This window comes from Camelus ferus, chromosome 3, assembly GCF_009834535.1.
Source record: "Camelus ferus isolate YT-003-E chromosome 3, BCGSAC_Cfer_1.0, whole genome shotgun sequence".
In the NCBI taxonomy this organism is placed as follows: domain Eukaryota; kingdom Metazoa; phylum Chordata; class Mammalia; order Artiodactyla; family Camelidae; genus Camelus; species Camelus ferus.
In genome coordinates this window covers 65,679,156-65,704,061 of record NC_045698.1, presented here as the reverse complement: position 1 = coordinate 65,704,061, position 24,906 = coordinate 65,679,156, and the positions used below count along the sequence as shown (strand labels likewise).

Below are 24,906 nucleotides of genomic sequence, written 5' to 3'. Positions count from 1 at the left end.
AGGAAACGCAGCTGTCTAGGAGGAGAGTGTTGTGTGCAGAGGAAACGTCAGGGGCAAAAGCCCTGAGGCAGGGCATGTAAATGAAAGAGCCTGAGATACTGCCAGAAGGTTAAAACCTGAAAACCAACCCATGACTAACCCTTTCTTGAAAACCTGCCCGTCACTCTTGAAGTAAATTGCAAACCTCTCCTTCCCCTGTGCAGGAGGCTGAGCTCACCTGGCCCCTGCTCACCTGTCCAGCCAGTTCTCACGCTCTCCTGTGTGCACTCTCTCGCCCGCTCCAGCCACTCAGCCTCCTCCTGCTCCCGGGCCACTGGGTGTTTGTCCTGGCTCTAAGCCTCTGCAACTTATTTCTTCATCTGGCTCGCCCATTCACCAACTTTGGACTGGAAAGGCTTATTTTATTCTTTAGGGGTCCCAGCTCAAATGCTGCCTCCCCAGAGCACTCTGTCTAAAGCAGGCCCCCCTGCCCCAGTTACTGGCATAGCTCCGGTTTATTTTCTCCAGAGCAGTGGCGTTAGCGTCATCCTAGCTGACTGCCTGTCTCCCCAGGACACTGTAAGCTCCGTGAGGGTAGGGTGCTTGCCTGACTCATAGCCTCAAGTGGGCTTTACCCACATCACACAGCTACATCCTAACCAACGCTCTGTAGTGTTACAGATGAGGAATCTGAGTCCCAGAGAAGTGAAATCATTTACTCTAGGGCAAATAAATTAGTAAGGTAAACCTGTATCAGGCTGCTTATTGCACAGAAAATGTTCTCAAGGAAGCAGGTTTGAATCAAACTCCTACTCAGTTGAGAATGCCACATTTCCCAAGATGGATGAAGGTGGGAGTGGTCATTTTGAGTTAGGAAAAGCCTGAGAGCAAGAGTTAAAAGTTGGCTTTGTTACAGCTCTTGTAGGTCTGTGTTTTAGTGAGGGGCTCCTTCAGGATTGGTTAATTAATTTGACAAATTAGTGAAATTATTGATGTGGTCTGACTGGAGTGCCCACAGTGATTTTTTAAATTTACTATCAATTTATCTTAAGCTCTGAGAGAACAAAAACAGTAGGTTGAGGTACAATTTAAGGTAGGATAGCGGAGTGGGGTGTTTTGTAGGTTGCTATAGCAGGAGGGCATGCCTTTTGCTCACTGAATGGTCCTACTGAGATTTAATTTTAAAACAACCCCGGAGTCATTTAAAATTGGAATTTGATCTTTCAAAAGCTCATTCTTACCCTCCTCTTATTCCCAAACTTATGATATTATGACATGGATTTTTAAGGAATTAACTGTCTGGAATCCATGCTGAATAAATAATACATCTTGGCCTAGACTTGCTTCCTGTCTACAAAATCAAAAATTGATGGATTAATGCTGTGAAAATTTATGGGAAAAGTTTAAGAACCCTTGAAGGTGAAACAGAGTTTCACAATGGTCAGTGCTGTTGCAAAGCCAACCTGTTCCTCATGTGAGCTTAAAGGGGTTAAAATACCCTGCAGCAAAACAACAGCAAAGATATTTTTGAGGACATAGCCAAGTGTTTCTTATCTCTTTAAAACCACAGGGAACTTTGTGTGGATTTTATCTTGTGGGAACAATACATGAATTGTGGATTAGGGTAAAAAAAATTTGGCACGGTTTGGGGTATTACCACCATAACTTGTTAAGAACCCCACTCCCTGCAGTGTTTCTATAATAATATACAAGGCCAGGCCCATGGAGAAGGACTGCACTTACGCGGCTGAAATTGTTTTGCTTGGCAAGGAATATACTCTGCACATTTTGCTTTTTCAGATATGTTTAAAAAAGTTAAGTTTGCATCTGTACGTATATAACAAAATACACATTAAATAGATACACTTGATTATGACAATTATAAAATGATAAACAGTGAAGTCTTCTAGAATCTGGCAACTGTGAATAAATAAAAAAGCTGCAGAGAAAAAAGACAAAACTTGACATCATGAGGCATGAGCTCATTTCGTGGAGCTTAAGTTTATGTACATAATTGTATCCAGACACCTGGCCCTGCCTTCTGTATAGAATTTTGACAGATGCTGGAATTCTGGCTTCAGTTTTCTTTTAACTAACCTAAACTTACATTAATGCAACTTAATAAAACACAATTTTAAAAAAACCCACTTTTTCCTCAAGGTAAAAGAATTCTTCAGCTCTTTGAAGGAAAATGGGTCTCAGCTCCGTTGTGTCCAACAAACAATCGAAACCATTGAGGAAAACATACGTTGGATGGATAAGAATTTTGATAAAATCAGAGTGTGGCTACAAAATGAAAAGCTTGAACTGTTGTAACAATTCGTTTCTTGCTGGTTCCTGTGATGTGTAATCTCCAAAATTTGGTTGAATGTGAATATTTCCAAACTAGAGGTGGTTATTTTGGCACCTACTGAAGATACTTCCTTTTCCTTCAACTGCTTATTCATCTAACCCTTCCTATGAAGACTGGCTGTTGAATTTTTCATCAATTGGTCATTGCCACCATGTGTCTCATTACAGGTGTTGTCCTGAAATGTGGACTCAAGTGGTGGGTTCCTTACTATGGAGAAGTAAAGTACCTTATTTTTTTCATTCTGTATTTTATACTTAAGCCCTATGGTCTCCAAAGCCCTGCTCCCCATGCCCCAGTCCCCATGTGTTTGTCATTCATTAGCTGTTCTGTCTCTCAAGTCTCCTCTGAAGACTTCAAACAGTGGGGACTCCTGACCCGTGAACCTCTGGGGCAGTGACTGAGCCAGAATGCCCCGGATCTGCCTTCTACTTTCCCTTCCTTGCTGCATCCCAGGAGCTGACCTGCTGTAGGGCCACATCATCAGGCTTCCTGGTCCTCTGGCTTTTGGTCCATCTCCCAGGAGGGCACATTAGAGCCTTGGGTAGGGGAGAGAGTAGGTGGGGATGTTCATTCCCCCGGGTTCCCCTGCACAGCTTTCTCCATCTCTGCATTCTGGTAACCTTCGCCCTCTCATCCCTTCACAGTGAGGGGTGAAGAGGCAGCCTGGCTTTTAACTAGTCCTGGCTGTACTTGTGGTTTCCATATATCCTGCCCTCACTTTCGCTTAAAAACAAACAACTTTTGTAGAACCCTCCTCTGGTAATGCTAATTGGAGTGTGCCATCCGTTTCCTCAGGGACCCTGAATGATAGTGTCTCTTCTGAAAAAGCAGAGTGCATTCAGGTCTAGAGAAGAAACCTTTCATTTGAAGTTGAATCTGAGTGCTATTGCTCCTTAGGTAGGTGATGCTTCATCTCCCTGTTTCTTATTTGGCCTAGTTTACAATCCTCAAATAACTTGTTACTGGCACTTATTGCCAGTAAGTCACTGCAGTTTCTAGTAAATGATAATGTATTGTGAAACTGAAAATACTTGCTTTTTTTAGCCTAACTGAAGACAGTGCATTGTCTTGGAATTGAAGTCTTTTATGAGTTTTTAAAAATACATTACAAAATTTAAGGTAAAGGAGTATGATTCGAAAAATGTCAGTGTGTTGGTCTAATACACTATGAAATAGAGTGACTTTTCTGGACATAAATGTGTTTACAGTTTGATTTTCATAAATATGCATGCTTAATTGTTTGAGAAATTAAAAAAAAAAAAAAACAGAAATCATTGGTAATTTCCACCCCTGGGTATTTTCCTTCTGAAAAACATACAAAGCCAAGATTTTAATGTAAAATATTCTTCTTTAATTGCATCTTATATCTTGATTAATGAAACATGGAAATAGTGGTTTTTCAGTTTTGGTCACCTGAGGAACCTATTTTCATTTATTTTCAGAGAAGTCCATTTTCTAAATAGACATATTGCCACAACAATGTGCAAAACTCTTTTTTGGTAATAAAAATTGTTATTTCCCTCTAAGCAGATGTTTGCAATTATTTCCTTCAAATTAGATGGGTAAAAAAGGACCGATTTAGAGCCTGTAGCTTGTTCATGTCATCATCAATTACTAGCGAACACCCAAGCCTGAAGATACTTCTAATAAACAGAAAGGCACATTTAGAGTTCCTTAAATAAATGTTTACTTTTACGGGCATTTCTTAAATCTCTGGATTTTGGTATGTCATTTAAAAATACTTGTATATATGCATGGAAATTAACACTGCAGCCATCTCCTTGCAGACATACCTGTCAACATGAAAAGTTTCACTTCTTTTTTTAACAACTTTGTACCCACTCAATGGAAGAATTAGAGACATAAAATCCCTCAGGGAGTGTGTTTATTTTCTTGTTAGTGCCTTGAAAAGGTCTATTGACTCACCATAACACTGGCTTATATTTCCCAGATCTGTAATAATGATGCCTGCATCTTTGATGGGACGGAGACATAGCATTTGACATGGATGAAGTTTGAAATCCCATAGGTATATGCATGATTTTTAAAGAGAATTTTTAGAGAGTAGTAAAATTTGATGCCCATAATAAGCAGTGTTATTTTTGTTTGCCATCCCCCTTAGACAGTATTGGCGATATTACTTATTTTTAGTGAAGTCAGCTAAGTCCTAATAAATAAAAACTTTAAACAGATGCTAAGGAAGGCTGTGCTCTCTGAAACAAGAAATTCCAAATCAGTTTTATAATATGTACCTGGTAACTTTTCCTGCATTCACTATCAGGAAATAAAGATGGGATTTTGATCAATAGTTAATTTCATCAATGATATCAGTGCTATGTTCATAAACCATTAAGAAAGATATGAGAAACCATTCAAAGTTGTAGGATATCAGAACCTAGTTCTTAAATTGCTGTAGGGTGGGGTGGGAAGCAGATTTTTAAACTTGGGGTTTTTTTTTAAAGTGTAAGTCTGTTCTTGTACTTGGTAAAGCCAACTCCCATTAAGCTAGATGCTGTACAGTGCAAAGACTAATGTGGCAATGGCTCTAAGAAAACTGCTGCTCAGGTTTTAGAGAGAGGATGGAAAACACAGCTTAATGCAATCAACTAGCAGCGTTCAAGCCTCATATATATATTCTAAAAATTAGATGTTGTTATTCTTGGAACTTGCTACGCAGTGACACAGAGTCTGCATTTTGCTCCTCTGTCTTGAGTCAAGTCTCAGTAGGTCTGTGCTAGCTGGAAGGTGCTGAAGCCTTAACCTCTGGCAAAGAAGAGTTCAGCCTGAAAAGCGTTGGGGTGCTTCCTTGTCTGTCCAGGTTATCTGTTTTTAGCAGCTCAAGAGGAGATATGTGCCCCATGTACAATATTTTATGTTTGACTCATAAACACTAACCCAAAGAAACATCTATATAGTTCAAAAGCCCAAGAGGAAAGGGGTAATGAGAACTCAGAACATTGAAGAATATGTAAAGCATTGTTTTCCAAATGCTAACAACAATAATAACAACAAAGTGCAAACTGAAAATACTAATGAGATTTACAGGCACTGTGTGTAGAATGTGCAAAAGTTTGCAAAGATTTTTCCTTTGGTGTGTGTTGCTTTAAGAAACTATCAAATTTATCTCTTAGAAATATAAAGTTCCTTTCTTTCCCAACTGAAGGCAATTTTTAAAAATGCAAAGTTTATCAATACTCAGAACAATAACACAGGTGAACCAGACAAATTCAGTTTCTTTCCAAGAAAAGAATAATGAACAGTGTTTAGGATGTCAAAAGACTCAACAAAGACCACTGTCTAGAAGCCACCCAGAAAAATTTTCTGTTGTCAAAGCCTTTTGTTCTTCAAAAGTCACCATCTACCAGTTGAAGATTTTTTATGCAGATACCTTGAAAAATTCAAAGAAGAAAATCCAGTGAACCATTTGATATATAATTTTCTTGTTGCAGGCATAATAAATGTAACATTTAGCAAAATCTTTTGTATAAAAGACAAGGGATAATTTCCTATAAATAGATAAGTGAGTAGATAATTAATAGAATTTTTCTTTTATAATTTTGGGAAAAATCTTTGGAGCAATGCTAATCAGTATACATCCCTCTTTATAGGAAATAAAAGAGGACCATGGTGTGAGTGCTTAATCCAATTTAACCTACATTTCGATTTCTTTTAGATTTTTGGCAGGAAGTGGTTGTAAGCTTCGATGGCTGAGAATAATACCTCTTCTCTCTGAGGCTGATAAGGGCCCAGCTCTCAAAGATCTCAGAGATTCCCTCATCCCTAACAGCTCTGCAGTCACCATTAAGCAGAATCAAACATAGTGCTTTACTTCCCAAAACTAAGATGAACAACAGTTGTCAATCTTCTCCTTTGCCGCATTCTCAAAACCCTGTAATTACCATCAGACCCTAGGGGGATGCTTCTCCCCACCCTACCATGTGTTTGTGTTTTGGGTAATAGCACTGTCATAAGGCCATTTCACTGTAAGAAACAACCTACTCATTTTGCTTTGCCACAGTAACCTGCAGCCATGAGCATTTGGGTTTCAAAGAGTCAACTAGACTTAGATGGTCATTTTCTTTAAGAGCCTGGCCTAATATTTTAAAAAGCTCTTAATTATAAGATTAATGTTTTTAAACATTCCAGTAGCACTATTATTCCATTTATTGCTTTTCAGGGAATTACTCTATAGATTTTGCAAAGTCCATTTCATGCCAATAGTATCTAAAGAACATGAAATTTCAAGAAGTGGACTTAGTTTCTCTCACCTATAACACATAGGCCGGTAGAAGGTACACTTGTCTTCATTTACAACAAACACCCAACTTACCAAATAGTGTGAACTTTAATTTGCATTTTTTCCATCAGATTTTGGCTTGGAAGTTTCCTCCTTTGCCTAAAAGAAAGGAAAGCAAAAACCATCAATGAGCTCTTTATTTTCTGGATTAAATATCAAAAAACTGATCAATCAGGAAAGGCTTATGAGGAAAGACTTTTCAGAATTAGAAAGGCTTAAGATGGCAGGCACTGGGGAAATAAGATGGTCCTTTGTAAGTATTTCATTTAGCTTAAACACTGAATTTTTCTCCTTCAAGTTTATAAACTAAAAATAACTTTAAGTGACTCAATTTTTTACTCTAGACTTTTTTTTTGAAGGCCAGAGTAATTGAAGAAAAAAATACATAGGTATTCATGGATTGTATCCATTCATCCCATTGATCCATCCTTCTCTTGTACTTGGAGGCTTAGTGGGCAGCTAATCCACGTAGCATATAGGGTTATTGTGCTTTCTATTTTTTGAGTATGTACTTTATATAACTGAAATTAAATAAACAAATATTTAATCTGAGATATAGCATGAGCAACTATCTGGTTTCTTGTATCCTTTATGGATTTTACTTTTTTTGAGGTATAATTGACATACACTGATTTCAGATATACAACATAGTGAATCCATATTTATATATAGTCAAATAAGATAGTCTAGTTAAAATCGATCACCATACATAGTTACAACATTTTTGCAATGAGCACTTTTTAAGATCTACTTTCTTAGCAACTTTCAAATATGCAATACAGTATTATTGACTATTATCACCTTGATCTGCATAACAGTCCCATGACTTATTTTAAGTTTGTGCCACTACTGACCCCCTACACCAATTTCACCTATCCCCCATCCCTTACCTCTGGCAACCATCAATTTGTGAGCTCACTTTTTGTTTTTGTTTTTATTTTTTTAGATTTTACATATAAGTGGGATTATAGTGTTTTACTTTCTTGACTGACTTCACTTGCATGAAACCCTCAAGGTTCATCGATGTTATCGCAAAGGCAAGATTTGATTTTTTGTGGCTGAATAATATTCCATTTGTGTGTGTATGTATGTGTATACATACATACTATATATACATATATACCATATTTATTTTTACCCATCCACCCATTGATGCTTACTTAGGTTGTTTCCATACCTAGCTACTGTAAATAATGCCACCATGAACATGAAATTGCGTATATCTTTTCAAGTTAGTTTTCATCTTCTTCAGATAAATACCAAGAAGTGGAACTGCTTGACTGTATGGTGGTTCTATTTTTAATTTTTTGAGGAACCTCCATACTGTTTTCCATACTGGCTATACCAACATATACATTCACACCAACAGTGCATAAGCGTACCCTTTCCTCCACACCCTTCCCATTTCTTTTCAGTGCCAGACATTCTAACAAGTGTTAGGTGGTATTTCATTGTGGTTTTGATTCGTATTTCCCTAATGCTTAGTAATGCTGAGCAACTTTTCATATGCTTGTTGGCTATATGTATATTGTTTTTGGAAAAATGTCTATTTAGATCCTCTGCTTTTTTTTTTATTTGAACTCTGTATTTTGTCGATGTATTAGTCCCTCTATATTTTGAATATTAACCCTTATCAGATACATGATTGCAAAAAATTTCTCCTGTTATTCAGTAGGTTGCCTTTTCATTTTGTTGATCATTTCCTTTGCAGAGTTTACTTTAATGTAGCCATACCTGCTTATTTTTGCTCTTGATGCCTTTGCTTTTGGTGTCAAATCCGTAAAAATTACTGTCAAGACTGATGTCAAGGAGCTTACTGCCTATATTTTCTTCTAGGAGTTTTATGGTTTCAGGTCTTACATTTAAGTCTTTAACCCATTTTAATTTTTGTGTATGATTTTAGATAGAGATCCAGTTCCTAACACTATTTATTGAAGAGACTGTCCGGTCCCCGTTGTATATTCTTGGCCCCTTTATCATAAATTAATTGATCATTTATTCAATGATGTATTTCTGGGCTCTCTATTCTGTTCCATTGACCATTGTGTCTGTTTTTATGCCAATAGCATACTGTTTTGATTACTACTGCTTTTAATATAGTTTGAAATCAGGGAACATGATGCCTCTAGCTTTGTTTTTTTTAAATTTTTTATTGAAGTATAGTTGATTTTCAATTTTGTGTTAGTTTCTGGTGTACAGCATAGTGACTTGGTTATACATATATATATGTGTGTATATATATATATATTTTTTCATACTCTTTTTCATTATAGGTTATTCTTCAAGCTATTGAATATAGTTCCCTATACTCTGCCGTAGGACCTTGTTGTTTATCTTTTATATATAGTAGTTAATATTTGCAAATCTGAAACTCCCAATTTATCCTTCTCCTCTCCTTTCCCCTTTCTTAACCATAAATTTGTTTTCTATGTCCGTGAGTCTGTCTCTGTTTTGTTAATAAGTTCATTTTTATCGTTTTTAAGATTCCACATGTAATTGATACCATATGATAGTTGTCTTTGTCAAGTCACTTTTTTTTTAATTGAAGTACAGTCATTTACAGTGTGTCAATTTCTGGTATTTAACACAATGTTCCAGTCATGCATATACATACATATATTCATTTTCATATTCTTTTCCATTAATGTTTATTGCAAGATATTGAATATAGTTCCCTGTGCTATACAGACTAAACTTGTTTTCTTTTTATCTATTTTTATAGTTAGTGGTTAACACTTGCAGATCTCAAACTCTCAAATTTATCCCTTCCTACCCCTTTTCCCCTGATAACTATAAAACTATTTACTATGTCTGTGAGTCTGTTCTGTCTTACAGATGAGTTTATTAATGTTCTTTTTTAGATTCCACATATGACTGATATCATATGGTATTTTTCTTTTTCTTTCTGGCTAACTTCATTTAGAATGACAATCTCTAGGCCATCCATGTTGCGGCAAATGGCATTGTTTTATTTTTTATGGCTGAGTAGTATTCCATTGTATAAATATACCACAACTTTGTCCAGTCATCTGTTGATGGTCATTTAGGTTGTTTCCATGTCTTGGCTATTGTGTATAGTGCTGCTATGAATACTGGGGTTCCAGCTTTGTTTTTCTTTCCCAAGATTGCTTTGGCTACTTGGGGACTTCTGTGTTTCCATATAAATTTTAGGATTATTTTTTGTATTTCTATGAAAAATGCCCTTGGAATTCTCATGGGGATTGCAGTGAATCTGTAGATTGCTTGGGTAATATGGACATTTTAACAACAGTTTTCCAATCCATTAGCATGGAATAACTTTCAATTTATTTGTGTCTTCTTCAGTTTCTATCATCACTGTCTTATAATTCCCAGTGGATAGGTCTTTTACCTTGGTTAAATTTATTCTAAGGTATTGCCACTGTAAATGGAATTGTTTTTCTTTCTTGTAGTTTATTATTAGTGTATAGAAATGCAACTGCTTTTTGTATATTTTTATACCCTGCAATTTTACTCAATTTATTAGTTCTAATAGTTTTTGGTGGCATCTTTAAGGTTTTCTTTATATAATATCATGTCATCTGCAAATAGTGACAGTTGTACTTCTTCCTTTCCAGTTTGAATGCTTTTAATTTCTTTTTCTTGCTTACTTGCTATGTTGAATAAAAGTGGTGAAGGGGGAGCATTCTTGTCTTTTTCCTGATCCTAGAGGAAAAGTTTCCGTCTTCTCACCATTGAGTATGATGATAGCTATGAGCTTGTCATGTGTGGCCCTTACTATGATAAGGCATGTTCCCTCTGTATTCATTTTGTTAAGAGGTTTGTTTTTTTTTTTTAATCATAAATGGATATTGGTTTTCAGATCTTTTTCTGCATCGAAAGAGATAATCATAAGATTTTTATTCTTCATTTTGTTACTGTGGTGTAGCACACTGACTGATTTGCAGATGTTGAACTACCCTTGCATCCTTGGACTAAATCTCAATTGATCAAGGTCTGTGATCCTTTTAATGTATTACTGAATTCAGTTTGCTAATATTTTGCTGCGGATTTTATACATCTGTTCATCATTAGGGATACTGGCCTGTAATTTTCTTTTCTTCTGGTGCCCTGGCGTAGTTCTGGCTTTCTAAAGTGAGTTTGGAAGTATTCCCTTCTCTTCTATTTTTTGGGAGAATTTCAGAAGGATTGGTATTAATTCCATTTTGAACACTTGGTAGAATTCACCAGTGAAGCTCTTTGATCCTAGACTTTTAAGAGAGGTTCCATGGTGTAATGGTTAGCACTCTGGACTCTGATCCTAGACTTGTTTGTTGGGAGGTTTATGATCACTGATTCAATCTCCTTACTAGTAATTGGTCTTTTCAGATGTTCTTTTTCTTCATGATCCAGTCTTGGTAGGTTGTATGTTTCTTTCTTCTAGGTGTCCAATGTGTTGGTGTATAATTGTTTATTCTTCCTTATGATCCTTTGGATTTCTGTGATATCAGCTGTACTGACCCCTTTTCATCTGATTTTATTTGAATCCATTTTTTCTTGAGTCTAGCTAGTTTGTGAATTTTATCTTCTCAAAACAAAAACAAAAACAAAAACAACAAAACCCCAGCTCTTTGTTTATCTTTTCTGTTGTCTTTTTAATCTTTCATTTATTTCTGTTCTGATCTTTGTCATTTCCTTTCTTCTACTAACTTTGGACTTCATTTGTTATTCTTTTTCTAGTTTCTTAAAGTATAAAGTTAGGTTGTTTGGGATTTTTCTGGTTTTTTGAGGTAAGCATATGAACTTCCTCTAAAGTACTATTTTTTTTGTATCCTGTAAGTTTTGATATATTGTGTTTTCATTTATATTTGTCTCTTAAGTATTTTTTGAATTCTTTCTGTTATTGAAGTATAGTCAGTTACCACGTGTCAGTTTCTGGTGTACAGCTTAATGTCCCAGTCATGCATACATATACATATATTTGCTGGATTCTCTTTTGATTTCTTCTTTGACCCATTGGTTGTTGAGTAGCATGTTGTTTAGGAAATCGATGTATTTGTGGATTTTCCAGTTTTCTTATAATTGATTTTGAGTTACATACAACTGTAGTCAAAAAGATGCCTGATATGATGTCAGTCCTCTTAAATTAAGTTGTTTTGCAGCCTAACATATGATGTGTATCCTGGAGAATGTTCCACGTACACTCGAGAAAAATGTGTATTCTGTAGCTTTGGATCACGCATTCTGTATATATCTGTTAAATACATTGGTATAATGTCATTTAAGGCCAGTGTTTCCTTACTGATTTTCTGTCTAAATGATCTATCAATTAATGAAAATAAGGTATTAAAGTCCCTGACACCATTATTGTATTGCTATTTCTCCCTTTAGGTCTGTTAATACTTGCCTTATATGTATATAGGTGCCCCTATGTTGGGTGTGTAAGTACTTATAAATGTTAATTTTTCTTTACCATTATTTAACATTCCTCTTTGTCTTGGTTCTAAAGATCATTTTGTCCGTAATAAGTATAGCTACCCCAGCTATCTTTTGGTTTCCATTTAAATGGAATATCTTACTCTGTCTGTTCACTTTCAGTCTGTGTGTGTCCTTATATTTGAAGTGAGTCTCTTATAGGCAGCATATAGATGGGTCTTGTTTTGCTTTTTTTTTTTTAACCAATTCTGCCACTCTGTCTTTTGATTGGATAACTTAGTCCATTTACTTCTAAAGTAATTGATAAATATGTACTTACTGCTAATTTTGTTAATTGTTTTCTGACTGTTTTGTCTTTCTTAGTTCATTTCTTTCTCTAGCTCTCTTCCTTTGTGCTTTGATAATTTTCTAAAGTAATACACTTAAATTCCTTTCTCTTTACCCTTTGTGTATCCACTATAGTTTTTACTCTGTGGCCACCATGAAGCTTACATATAACAACTTTTAGCAGTGTTTTAAGTTTATAAAATCTTCAGTTTGAATGCATTCCAAAGCTCTACATTTTCACTCCCCTCCCCGACATTTTACATTTTTGATGTGCATTTTACATATTTTTATCTTGTGTATCCCTTAATTATTGTAGTTTTGGTTATTTTTTATTACTTTTAACTTTCATACCAGCTTTATAAGTGATTAATCCATCCCTTTACAACATTGGGTTATTCTGAATTTACTGTATATTTTACTTTACCAGTGAGATTTGTACTTTCATGTTTTCTTGTTACTGATTACAGCATCCTTTTTTATAAGGCTGGTTTAGTGCTGATGAACTCCTTTAGATTTTGCTTGTCAGGAAAACTTTTTCTCTCCTTCAATTCTGAATGACAACTTTGCTGGGAAGAGTATTGGTTGGAAGTTTTTTCTTTCGGCACTTTGCAGGTCAGAAGGGAGTGGCAATGATACATTCAAAGTTTCTGCTGAAAATCTACTGATAGTCTTATGGGGGATCCCTTGTATATAAAGTTATTTTTCTCTTGCTATAGGTTCAGTTTCTCCTTTAATGTTTGACATTTTAATTGTAATGTGTCTTTGGTATGGGTGTCTTTCAGTTTTTATTTGGAATTCTCTAGGCTTCCTGGATCTGGATGTCTGTTTCCTCCCCCAGGTTAGTGAAGGTTTAGAGATTATTTCTTCAAATAATCTCTTTGTCCCTCTCTCTCTTCTCCTTCTGGGACTTGTATAATGCAAATGTTGGTCTCTGTGATGTCCCAGAAAGCCTTTCAGCTATCTACTATTTTTCCCATTTTTCTTATTACTACTTTGATTGGGTGAGTCCCATTGCTCTGTCTTTGAGTTCACTGATCCTTTCTTCTGCTTCATCTAGTCTGCTGTTGAATCCCTCTAATGTATTTTTCAGTTCAGTTATTGTATTCTTGAGCTCTGTGACTTCTATTTGTTACTTTCTTGTATTTTCCCTTTTTGTTGAAGTTCTGTGTTCATCCATTCCTCTCCTGAGTTTGGTGAGCATTGTTACGACTTATTTTGAACTCTTCATCAGGTAAGTCACTTATGTCATTAAGATTTTTTCCTGAGGTTTTATCTTATTCTTTCATTTGGAACATATTCCTATGGTAATTTTCCTTGAGTCTGTGTTGGTTTTTATGCGCTAGATAAAACTACCACCTCTCCCAGTTTGAAGGAATGGCCTCGTGTAGATGAACCTTACGGTTCCACCCTGCCCTAGCTCTTAGTTGTCTCTCAAACTTTGTGACTGTCCAGCCTATTTTTAGTGGTTCACAGTAGCTGCTTTCTGGGTGTGCCAAGACCTGTCAATGTCCCAAGAGGGAGGATCTCATTGCCTAGATTCAGGCTGAATGGAAGCCAGTCCCTCAGGTAGCAGCTTTTAAAATATGCAAATATATATAGTCTTGCAGGACTGGAAGCATCAGTCCTGCTGGCTGCCAGAGCCAGGCAATTGAGAAGTATCCCCTGGGTAGCAGTTACAAAAATTGGTCCTCTATGTGAGGATACAAACTCCTTTCTAGGAAATTCTGGTGGCCTAGAATGAGGTGGAGGGACAGCACAAAGACAGTGAGCACCAGCTTAAGATCCCTAAGGGTACATCTGTAGGCCCCTAGATGTGTGCCAAGCCTGAAGCCTGTCCCTCAAGACCAAAGCTCTTGGTCTTGACAGGACAAGCAAATAGGCCTCTTACACAGAAAGACTGGGGATATGTTTTAGTCTGCTGTCTGTACAGTATTCTGTGGATGGTAGCCAGCTAAGAACTACATCTCTGATTGCTACAGTTCTGTGAGACCCAGTAATGCAACCATGCTGGCCAACAGAGCCTGGTGATCAAGCAGCATCACCTGGGTGGCAGCCACAAAAACTGGGGCACGAGACACCTGTAAAGTCTCCCCTCTGGGAGATACTGGTACTCTAAATAGTTGCAGAGAGCGTGTGCAAACAGTGCTCACCCTCTGAAGTCTCTGGAAAGGATCACAGTTGGCCTTAGATGTGTATTTAATCAGAAGCCTGCCCCTCCCTCAGGCTGCGGCTATGCAGGTAAGCTAGGAGTTTCTTTTAAGAGACTGTGCTCCTTGAACTGTTCCATCTTGCAGGGCCCTGGGGGAGGTAGCCAGATAGAACTTTATTCACTGGTTACAGTTCTTTGGGACTCATGAGCGTAAGCCCACTGGTTCCTAGAGTCAGTTTGATCTAGAGGTGTCTCCCTGCAGGAGCTGCAAAAATTGAGGTGGGTGGGCAGTGGAGGGTTCAAGCTCCTTTCTGGGATATACCAGCTAGTTGGAGCAGTGCAGAGAAGGGTGCAAAGATGGCACCATCCATCCTGAAAAGTATTTCAGAAGATCCCTGCATGCGTCTATGGATAGGGTAAGTCATTAAGGTTCTTTCACGGAAAGTCTAGGTGCTTTTCAGTCAGCTGCCGTTGTACTGGGCTTTGGGGTGGGCAGATAAGTATGAGCTCACAAGCCCTTTAAGAACAGTTTCTCAGTTTGCTATAGCTGTATGGGTCTTCATGGACACAAGCTCCATTGGCTTTCAAAGCCAGGTGTTTTGGGGCTCATTTCTTGGAGGGTCTTAAAGGCTGTGGTGCTGATAATGGGGTTCAAACTTTTTGCTCCTCAAGGAGAAGCTGCTCCTCAAGGAGAAGCTCTGGGTTTTGAGTTCCCTCTTGTTGGTGGGTTGCTCTATTAGGTGTGGAATTTATGGTGAGACTGTCCCAGCTTCTTGTACCCTCTTAAATGTGGGCTTTCTCTCATTTGCTAGATGAGTAGGAGTCACTCAGCTAATCTGGGTTTTCTTTTTTTCCCTAGAGGAAGTTGTTCCATATACAGCTGTAGATCTGGTGTCTGTGGGACAAGGTGAGTTGAGGATCTTCCTTAGGTCACCATTTTGAACCAGAACTCACTATCTTGTTTTTAAGAGTTTTGATGCATTTGGACTGTTGTTTTTAAATTTGTACCTTTAATTTTTCATTGTACTTGGGATCATAGTCATAACCATTTGAATCCTATGTTCTTAGAATTTGGATTAGACAACTTTTAGGTCCCACTTCTGTTGTTTCCCTGACCACAGTTTGAGTAATTTTAAGGTGGTCTGGGTCTTTGGAGAGGTGAGGGTATAAAGTAGATTCACCCACCCCAACCTTCCCTGAAGTCTCCAACCACTACAGCAGCAGCTCTGATGCCAACCGCATACACCGCTGTGAGAGAGGAAGTAAACTTGGGCTGACAGGGAATCAGTGATACAGCAACCAGCATGTCACTGCTGTTCTCAGGCAGAGCTCAAGAGGAGGAAGCAGGAGTCACAGAGTTTTCAAGAAGGTGAAGGCAAGGAGGGAGACAGGGCTTATAAGGTGGAGGATTGCTTTTGAAGTGATGAAAGAACTCAAACATGCTTGCACTACAGGGGTAAAGAATTAATTGAGACAAAGTTACTGGAGAGTTACTCCCTGAGAGAAAGAAGGGGCTGAAGGGCAAAGGGCAAAGGGCTAGGAGGCAGTTTGTGAAGGGGATTTTGGTTATGTTCTGCAAAGTAGCCTCAATTTTCTCTTTGAAGCAGAAAGAGAGGCTGCCTGCACACAGTGGGGAATTTGGCTGGAAGGGAGTTTGTGGGATTTGAGGCAGGGCAGAGGGACTACACTGATTCCAGACTAGCACAGCTTGTTCAGCCGACATCGGGAACCATCAAATGATAGGGAGCTCATCTGTATTTTGTGCGACAGGAGCTGGGAATACAGGAAACTTGAATTGTATTAAGAACATTCATTTCGATTTCTAAATTTATTTATTAAAAAAATAAATAAATGTCTTTAAAACTTCAGTTTCCTTAGCTAGACATGTTAGGGGACAGCTAGTGCTTTAGAGTAAAACAATTTTTAATAGATCCCAATCCCATTAATGAAGGACCAGTGCCACTCCATGTAATTGCGAAGCTAATCTGTAGTCTATTCACTGCTGTTTACCTTTGCAGAGTCCTTTGCTTTACCCCCATTCTTGGGTGCTTTGGAGCGGGAAGCCGTCTTCTTGTTTTTGTCCTAAAGCAAAGGAAATGTAATGAGGCTACTGCTGTCACCAGTCCTTCCAGCAGCTAACCACTGCTGCAGGCGGATCAATCCAGACTGTCCTCTTCAGTAGCCTGGAATCTCCCACGTCATTAAGTAATGGAAAATTGAGTATCTCAGTCATGATTTTTTGAACAATAGTGAATGTACACAGATGCTTAAGGTAGGAGGTAAAAAGGATCAAAATGAGAAGGTGAGTCACACTTGAGGCTCTGCCAATTTTCATGACATGTGATTCACCCAAACTGCATTTTGCTCATCAAAAAGAGCTTATTTCTATCAGGACTAGTTTTCATGTACCAATAGGACACTGTTTTTTTCAGTGTTATAGAAGCAACCAGAGAGAGCTGGGGCAAGTCATATACAAAAAATGAAGTCCATTCACCAAAAAAGCATTATTTATGAGGTTCCCGGAGTAAGAAATAGGATGCTGAGGTGGTCTAGAAATTCAATCACCCAATACGGGGAAGACTGCTAATGCAGTGATTGAGATGTTTGATAACAGCCAAAACAATAGCAACCAGATGTACAATTTTAATTCTCAAAATAACAAGGGCACCACTTTTCCCTCTATTTGATTTACAGAAGGATGTTCTTTATATGGAAAATGCCACACTTGTTGGAGTACCCATTTTTTTCATTCACTTTTACGCACGTGCTGCGTACCAGGCCTCCAGCTAATGCTGAGCATATAGGCACCAGACACATCACTGCTGCACACAGCTCTGGTGTGACGCGCACGCTACAGGTAACCCAGAGAGCAGGGAGAGCTCAGGCGGCCTTGGCCTGGGAAGGGAAAAGCAGTCAGAGAAGTCTTCCCGGAGTGGCTGACGGGTGAGTCAGCCAGCTGCAGAGGGCCATAGGCACAGTCTAGTTGGGGACTGCTCTCATTTTAAATGAACACAGAGAAAACATTACTGTTGTACAGCAATAAGTAAGGTGTGGCAATCAAAAGTGGTGGCTATGGAGATTAACATGGAAAACATTTATGAAATAATGTTAAGCAGTGTATTATATCTGGACTCCAAGTACAACCAGATAAAACATGGAAAAAGACAAGAGATATACCAAATAACAGTGTTTGTAGGGTAGCAGAATTATAGTTGTTTTTTTCTTTTCAAGTTCTCAATGGCATCAATTCATTTTACAGTCTGAAATTCTATATATGGACACACACATTCAAAGAAAGTCAGTACAAAAAAGCACAGTACCTTTGCTGTGTCCTGGGAGGTTTCTGTAGTTGAGGAACAGCTGTCAAAATCCCCTGAGAGGGCATCAATGGGGTCTTGGGCTTCTGCAGGTTTCTGAGGTATTAAAAGAAACAACCATCAGTGAAGAAGTACAAGGCCCGAATGCTCTGTGGTATGTTTTCCCACATCTCTGAAAATACGTTTCAAATACAGCCTTGCTGACATTCTTTTCCTAGCAAACTAGTATATTATAAAAGAGATATTGAAACAGGAAAATCTTGACAACTGTTTTCTTCTACTCTTTTCTACAGGTTGCTGAGTATTCTCTGAGCTTTGATTTTCTAATCTGAAAAATGGAACTGCCTGGGAAGACAGAAACAGTGCACTCATACATAGGCCTTGGCATCATACGAAGCGTAAGGTAGGCATTCAATAAATTTTACATTTCTAAAGTGTACAAGTTGCTAAACATAGCTATAGTATTTACCTTTGATGCCTCGGGCTTCTTTGTAGGTGGTTTCGCTGATTTGTCCTTAGAAACAAAGCGAACTATTGGTTAAACAAACTTCTGTAAAAGTTGACTTAGGTGAGGTCAGTATGCAATCTATTATCCAATGGATGACTTGATCTTTTTTTTTTTAATGAAGGTACTAGGGGTAGAATCCCGGACCTCATGCATGCCAAGCAGGTGCTCCACCCCTGAGCTATATACCCTCTCTGCTCCAGAGACTTGAAATGGAGTACAGTCAACCCTCTGCATTGGCAGGTTCTGCGTCAGCAGATCAAAAATATTTGTGGAAATAAAATTCTAGGAAGTTCCAAAAAGCAAAATTTTAATTTGCTGCATGCCAGCAACTATTTATATTTACACTGTATTAGGTATTTAAATCATCTCTAGATTACTTATAAGTATAGAAGAGAATAGGTATAGTATTATATGCAAATACTCTGCCACTAGAGGACTTGAGCATCCTCAGAGATTCTGCTGTCTGTGGGTCTTGGAACTAATGCCCCGTGGATACGGAGGGATGACTGTAAGATTTGCAGCAACTGAGAGACTTGGGCCCCTACTATTGCTTCACCAGCTCTGCTTAATTAACTACCCTGTAGCTGTTTTACTAGCCTTTGGGAAAATGCAAGGGTGTGTCTGGTCCTGAAAGTAAAGGAAACACTATTTTAGCAACTTTCTGCCACTGTATGTTACTTTTTGTAACATCTTAAGTAGAAATGTAACTTGTGTTTTTGTGTCTTCTTTGCTAATTTCCTATATGCTTGTCTACTCTAGCTTACTATACTTCGAAAGCATTTGAGGCACCGGAATGGTCTAGAGATAGATTTTCTTTTCAGTGAGGATTACAAGGAACACTCATCAGGGATTTTTCCCATCTACAAAGGTAAGGACACTAAAAAATAAATTTCCCAAAGAAAACAGCAGGGAGAATTCTAGCTAATTCTAGCTGGATGCAGAATTACTATCTTGAATACTGAATGCAAGCAAGGAGGACTGATGCTGGTAATACTCTGTCAACCAGGGTGTCAAAGCCCCCATATGAATCAGTACAGAATTTGGACTTCCCTGTTTTTATATGATGACAGACCTGGAAAGGGTTATTTAACGTCTAATGGACTTGCAACTAGGAGCCAAATAGGAAGGGGTAGGGTTGGACCAGGTTGACCCAAGAAAAACTGGCTTCCATATTAAAGACAAAGACAGACTTCCTGACAGACTTTATTTAGGTATAGAAATAGGATGTGTGATTGGGAATATGGTGTTGCCTATCTTCACTCTCAACAGTGCCAGGGGTGGTGTGGACAAAGAAAGGGGGACCACAGGTCTTAGAGGAGCCATATTTGCTCTATTAATTACTCTATACTAGCTCCTTTCCCTTCTCTCCTTCAGCAGAGAGACTGCGTCAGTTACAAATATCATTCTTTTTATAGCCTTTTCGTGTAAAGAGAATTCATCTGTATTCATGCCTCTGAATCACTGTTAAGCATCAGTGAGTGACTGAACATTATTCAACTCTATGCTGCAGTGCCCAGCAGAGTAAACATCTAACGATACTGGCTCAAATAAATATTAAACAGAATTCTAGACAGCCTGTTCAGTGGGGACACACTGAACGCAGTCAGTCGTGTTACAATTATGCTGTTGTTACAGTGTACCTCCTAGTCATTTCAAGTGCGGTTTGAATTTTGAAAGCTTTAGTACATATCCAACCTAGACAGTGCCCTCAGATACCTCATCATCCTTCTCCAAGAGATGTCTGTATTCAGGTGGGATAGTGTCATCTCTTTCTCCCAGCTTGTCTCTATGTTCAGCTTTAGCTTTCTCCTGTAAACATGGAAATATATCATCACTATTCATTTCTGCCTTCACTTAGAGAGTGCATGCTAAAATGCAGCATTCAGCATTGATTGTGCTTTTTTGAGGTAAAACATATGGTCTTTTAAAATTTTCTAAGCAACAGAACAACTTCAACCGACTTTAAGTTAATGAAAAAAAATAGTGCTTATGTATGTCAATCCATATCTGAATTTTTTACCTGTATTTTAAATTGAAATAAATGATTAAATAATTATCCTCAGAAACCATGTAAGGAGATAGAACCCAAGGGTACAAATTTGCTTTTTGAAGAAAAAAATCAAGTTGCTCTATCCTGGCATTTAGAGGCACTATTTACAACCTTGACTATAAGCAACCCAGAAAGACCAGGACGAGAGGCAGATCTGAAGGGATGTGCTGGCTGACTGGCAGGTGAAGAAATGCCTGTTGCTGCGTGAACGGCACCCACCTCCTAGCATCCCTGCCTCACTGCGGCGTGGCTGGCTTCTGTCAGATTCCCCAGGGGCGGGGTACAGATTTTACTTTTCTGTATCATTCTAGTTTCATATTTCAAATATAGGTTTTTAAGTACCTCAATATTTCTATGACAGTGGTAGAATCAAGACCTAAGGATTCTTTGAAATGCTGTCTTTGGAGCATAGGTTTGGCTGGTCTGTTAACAATCCTTTAACTTAGAACCAGAAAGGTAAGTACTGTATATTAAGTATAAATTAGTACTTATACATGTTGTATCAGATATGTAGAGTTAACAGCCTGCATCTTACAGACTCCTCTGTGGTGCTGCCCTCCTGGTCCGACGTGCTCTTCCTGTAGGAGTTTGCACGTGGTTAGTGATGAGGGCAGAGAAGACATGTCACTACATTTACACAACTTGTCAATCTACAAATGCACATATGCCTCAGATGTAAGATACAGTTAATGCCAGATAAAACCAAGCAAAGATAATGCAGGAAGAGACTAAAATTAACAAAGCAGACCTGTGCTTGTCCACAGTCACAGAGTCTGGTCTCACTGAGAGGACACTGGCCTGATGCCATGCCACGGCACAGTCCTCAGAGGGGAAATGGACACCGCCTAGACCACACAGTGGGAGAAAATGAGACTTAAGTTCTCCAGCTGTTCAGTGGCTCCAGGCAAAGTCAGGGTGGTTTCACCTTTTGTGTGGAGGGGTAGGGTAGAAATCGTACATTTTCCCTTACTAGTGATTTTTTTCTTTTACCTTGACTTTATCCTCTATTGGTTTGTTCTCATCTGGATCCGGCTGTCTCTGCCCGAGACTGTCAGAAAGTTGATCCAGGGCATCGTCAAATTCTTTGTTGTCACTCTGCTAGAAATTAATCTGAATTAGGCACTGGTTAGCCAAATCAGGTCACCTGCTGGAGTGTGGCCCCAGCAGTGCCACTAAGGCTCCCACAGGTTCACGGGATCTTCCCAGGGAGACGGGTAGGGGGCGGACGGCATGGGATCTGCAGTCTGGGGTTGGTGCTCTTTCTCCGTCTTTGCACCTGCTACCCCACCCATCTTACTTTTCTTAAAAAAAAAAAAAAAAGCAGGTTCTTCCCAAAAGACCTCTGAATGTTTAATAATAGCTCAATCAGAGCAGGAACCTAGAACCTGAGTATTAAGAACTGTAGATAAACAAGTTCATACTTTATAGCACAGGGAACTATAGTCAGTATCTTGTAGTAGCTTATGGTGAAAAAATGTGAAAATGAATATATGTTCATGTATGACTGTACACTAGAAACTGACACACTGTAAGCTGTACTTCAATAAAAAAAAATACATAAACTGAAGTGGAAATGGTAGCCTGCTTATTAATGGCTCCTCCTCTCTGTTGCACGGGGACTTTGTCATTGTGAGTGTGTGTATGTACACACACCCACACACATGGAGAAGGGAGCATTTTACTGGTTTTAAGTCCTTCATTAGAGCCCAGGATTATAGCAGCTACCCACAGCGGGGTCTGGGCTTTGTCATTTGTGCCTCTGGCTATTTTCAGATGATCCGAAGCCTGACCCAACAGGATGCAAACTCACTCAGAATCTCAGAGGACAGCACTAAGCAAGCTTTGAAGCTACATCAAAAGGAAAGGAAGCAGAGCTGACTTCACTAAGGCTACTTCATCTCCAATGAGCAAATGAGGCACTTGTTCTTCACCAGAAGAGATGGGGATCTGGTTTAGGGAAATCTGTCTTTTGATGTGCCGTGGTCTCCTGGGTAATGTATAATTTGGTACTGCACAGAAAGTTAATCAGGGAAGTCTGGAAAAGCTTTGGTTCCACCAGTCTTGCCTCAGAACATGTAAATAATTACAACAATATTGATGCTGGGTTTTTCTATTACTAGCGTGAAAATGACAAGTCTTTACTGGTGTGAATGGGAAGAAAACAATGCTATTCCATAACAGATGGGTGAATTTGGGGGAGCAGGCAGAAGCTCAAACCCTGAGTCATTCCATAAAATAAACTGGAGGTTAAATAATAGGTAGTATTTACAGCCTGTGTCAGGAAAAATTTCAAGGAGGAGAAAATCAACTATCAGGAAAGCTAAAGAATTTTAAAAATCTAATAATTGGAATATATACACAACACACATTATTGCACTTTCAATTCTAATAAGGCAACAACAGTATTAAGCTCCTTCACTGGGTGTAAAATACTTCCACATACAGTGTTTAATTGTTTCAGATATTCTGTCATCTCCCTAACTTGTCAGCCTCATCTCTTCTGAAACGCAAGGTCCCTACTCTTCCAACACTTGGGTCTATTTTTACGTACTCTAAGCAGGACTCCTGTTTCCTTTCTTCCTGCTGTTGCTACTGAGAAAACAAATATTTTAAGATATGATGCTTACCTGAGTGTCAGGGGGTGGACCTGCAGCCTGGGTGGTTGGAGCTGGGGTTTGGGAAACTACTTCAGAGACGGCAGCTGAAAGTTTAGCATCTTCAAACTGCTTTTATGAAAAAATAATAAAAAGGTTCTGATCAGTAATACGTTGTATACAAGTTGTGCCACAGCGCCGCCACTTAAATACAACTCTCACTAGAGCTTAATGCTGCTACTCTCTCGATCCAGACGGAAGCACAGCAACATAGCGTCTTAAGCGCCATTTTTATTCCACTTCCTACTCCACAGCGGTATTTTACACAATCTCCTATTCACATTATTCTAAAAGGGGTTCAGAAAGCTAGTGCCTTTGAGTTTCATGGTTTGCTCACACACTTCTGGTCGTACATTTAGGTGGTTTGCTTTCTTTGTAATTTGTTGCCTTAAGTTCTAGAAGTGGCGCTTTTTACAGTCCAGCTCTACTCTGCCAGCTGCCCTCCCCAAAGCTGCTAGAAAGTCATTCCACCAAAAGCAATAAATGGGCACGCCCGTTTCCCACAGCCCTGCTTGCCTGAATTAGGTATTTATCGCCTATTTTTAACTTGGATAATGTACTGGGTATAAAGTGGTGTGCTCCTGTTGCTTTAATACTTGCTATCTGGTGTGAGGTTTCAGTTTTATCATTTTTTCTTAATGTTAAATAGTATATTTCAGAATCTTTCTGAAATAATGACTCCTTTTCTCATTGTAAAGATTTAATCTGTCATTTATGTTCATTTCTGGATTTTTTTTCCCCACTGACCTGTGGCTTTGCTTTCTGAATCAGAACTATATTTTTATCATTACTGTATAATAAATTCTGGTGTTTAGTTGGGTTAATCTTTTTAATGCTTTTCAGTATTTTTTAAAATATTTTTATGCACTTATTTTTCAAATATATTGGACAACTCAATTTTAAATTCTCTTTTCATAGGTGTACTTAATAAGAGTGTGTGCTCACTGGTTCAATTAGTTACACTACTGATAACATCCACTGTGGTGGACGGGTATGTCATGATGGAGCACATTTTTAATGGCTGTGATGAGTTGAGGGCCATTAATTTTGTGACTGTTTCCTCAACTCCCATGTCAGATTTTAAGTTACAAGTTTCTGCTACCCTAAAAGTAAAGAAATAAAATCAGAGGACTTACAAGAGATGAAGTGTTTGGGGGACCGGTGAAGTCCTTAGACAAAGCATCAAGGAGAAAGTCTTCACTCAAGGGCTGTAAGAACCAGGAAATATGTCAACAAACAACACCTCATTTGTCTCCCCTTCAAAATGATGTCACTGTTTATATACTCATCAGCTCATTAAACAGAAAGCTATGCCTTCCTGCATTCGCAGTCAGGGCCAAAGGAGAAAGAGACACTCAGAGAAAACTGGCTTGCTTACTGGAAGCGGTTCCTTGGGCTCTTTTGGCAGGAGTGGTTTTCCATCTTTATCCTATGCAGGGGGGGAGAAAAGCACGGCAGAGTCATTTTGCATGTATCCTAAGTATGCAGCCTTGTAAACATTCTCAGAGGTTGACAGGTGATACCTGATGATGTACACTGTAAATTAAGATTCACCATTTCAGGAAACAGATTCTCTCACCAGGAAATATGCTCTGATTAACTCATGTCAACAAACAGTTCGCATACCTCAGGCATTCCCTAGGCACAGGGGCTACAAATGGATCGAGGGTGGCTTGCTAACCTCAGAAGCCCGGGGACCAGGGTGGAGGGGGGGGAGAATCACATGAACAGCTAATGTAGCGTTGGACACGTGGGGCTGTGACAGTGGACACAGGACACCGAGGGGGCACAAGGATGTGCCCCTCCCCTGACGGAGTGGGGTGGGCTTTGCACAGGTTGTCTGGAAAAGCTGGTTAACATTATAGGCGGCACATCCAA

The 24,906-nt window shown here is 38.7% G+C and overlaps 2 protein-coding genes and 1 long non-coding RNA gene across 15 annotated transcripts in view; 2 read left to right on the top strand and 1 right to left on the bottom strand.

Moving 5' to 3' along the window:
• The window catches only part of ERAP1 (endoplasmic reticulum aminopeptidase 1), a 101,563-nt gene extending 97,915 nt beyond the window's left edge, over window positions 1-3,648 (top strand). Inside the window, 1 exon segment of the mRNA XM_014567495.2 lies at window positions 2,140-3,648. Coding sequence (XP_014422981.2) covers window positions 2,140-2,295 — 156 coding nt within the window. The 3' untranslated portion in view covers window positions 2,296-3,648.
• Window positions 3,649-4,602: 954 nt separating this feature from the next.
• Window positions 4,603-24,906, bottom strand: part of CAST (calpastatin) — a 104,023-nt gene continuing 83,719 nt past the window's right edge. For 6 of the 12 annotated variants that reach the window (XM_032476339.1, XM_032476370.1, XM_014567497.2 and 3 more), the window contains 10 exons: window positions 24,407-24,457; window positions 24,165-24,236; window positions 23,002-23,100; window positions 21,365-21,472; window positions 20,041-20,133; window positions 18,286-18,330; window positions 17,820-17,912; window positions 16,510-16,581; window positions 6,663-6,728; window positions 4,603-5,720 (listed from right to left, as the gene is read on the bottom strand). In XM_032476339.1, coding sequence (XP_032332230.1) covers window positions 6,678-6,728; window positions 16,510-16,581; window positions 17,820-17,912; window positions 18,286-18,330; window positions 20,041-20,133; window positions 21,365-21,472; window positions 23,002-23,100; window positions 24,165-24,236; window positions 24,407-24,457 — 684 coding nt within the window. In that variant the 3' untranslated portion in view covers window positions 4,603-5,720; window positions 6,663-6,677. Of the gene's footprint in view, window positions 5,721-6,658; window positions 6,729-16,509; window positions 16,582-17,819; window positions 17,913-18,285; window positions 18,331-20,040; window positions 20,134-21,364; window positions 21,473-23,001; window positions 23,101-24,164; window positions 24,237-24,406; window positions 24,458-24,906 lie in introns of those variants that run through there. The other 6 variants (XM_032476361.1, XM_032476374.1, XM_032476365.1 and 3 more) reach the window with 4 other exon arrangements.
• On the top strand, window positions 15,449-22,655 carry LOC106730996. Of its 2 annotated transcripts, XR_004318595.1 has the most exons (4): window positions 15,449-16,704; window positions 18,110-18,219; window positions 19,084-19,192; window positions 22,148-22,655. It is a non-coding gene; the product is annotated as an uncharacterized LOC106730996 (long non-coding RNA). The 2 variants fall into 2 exon arrangements; XR_004318594.1 differs by lacking the exon at window positions 15,449-16,704 and having other exon boundaries at window positions 16,743-18,219.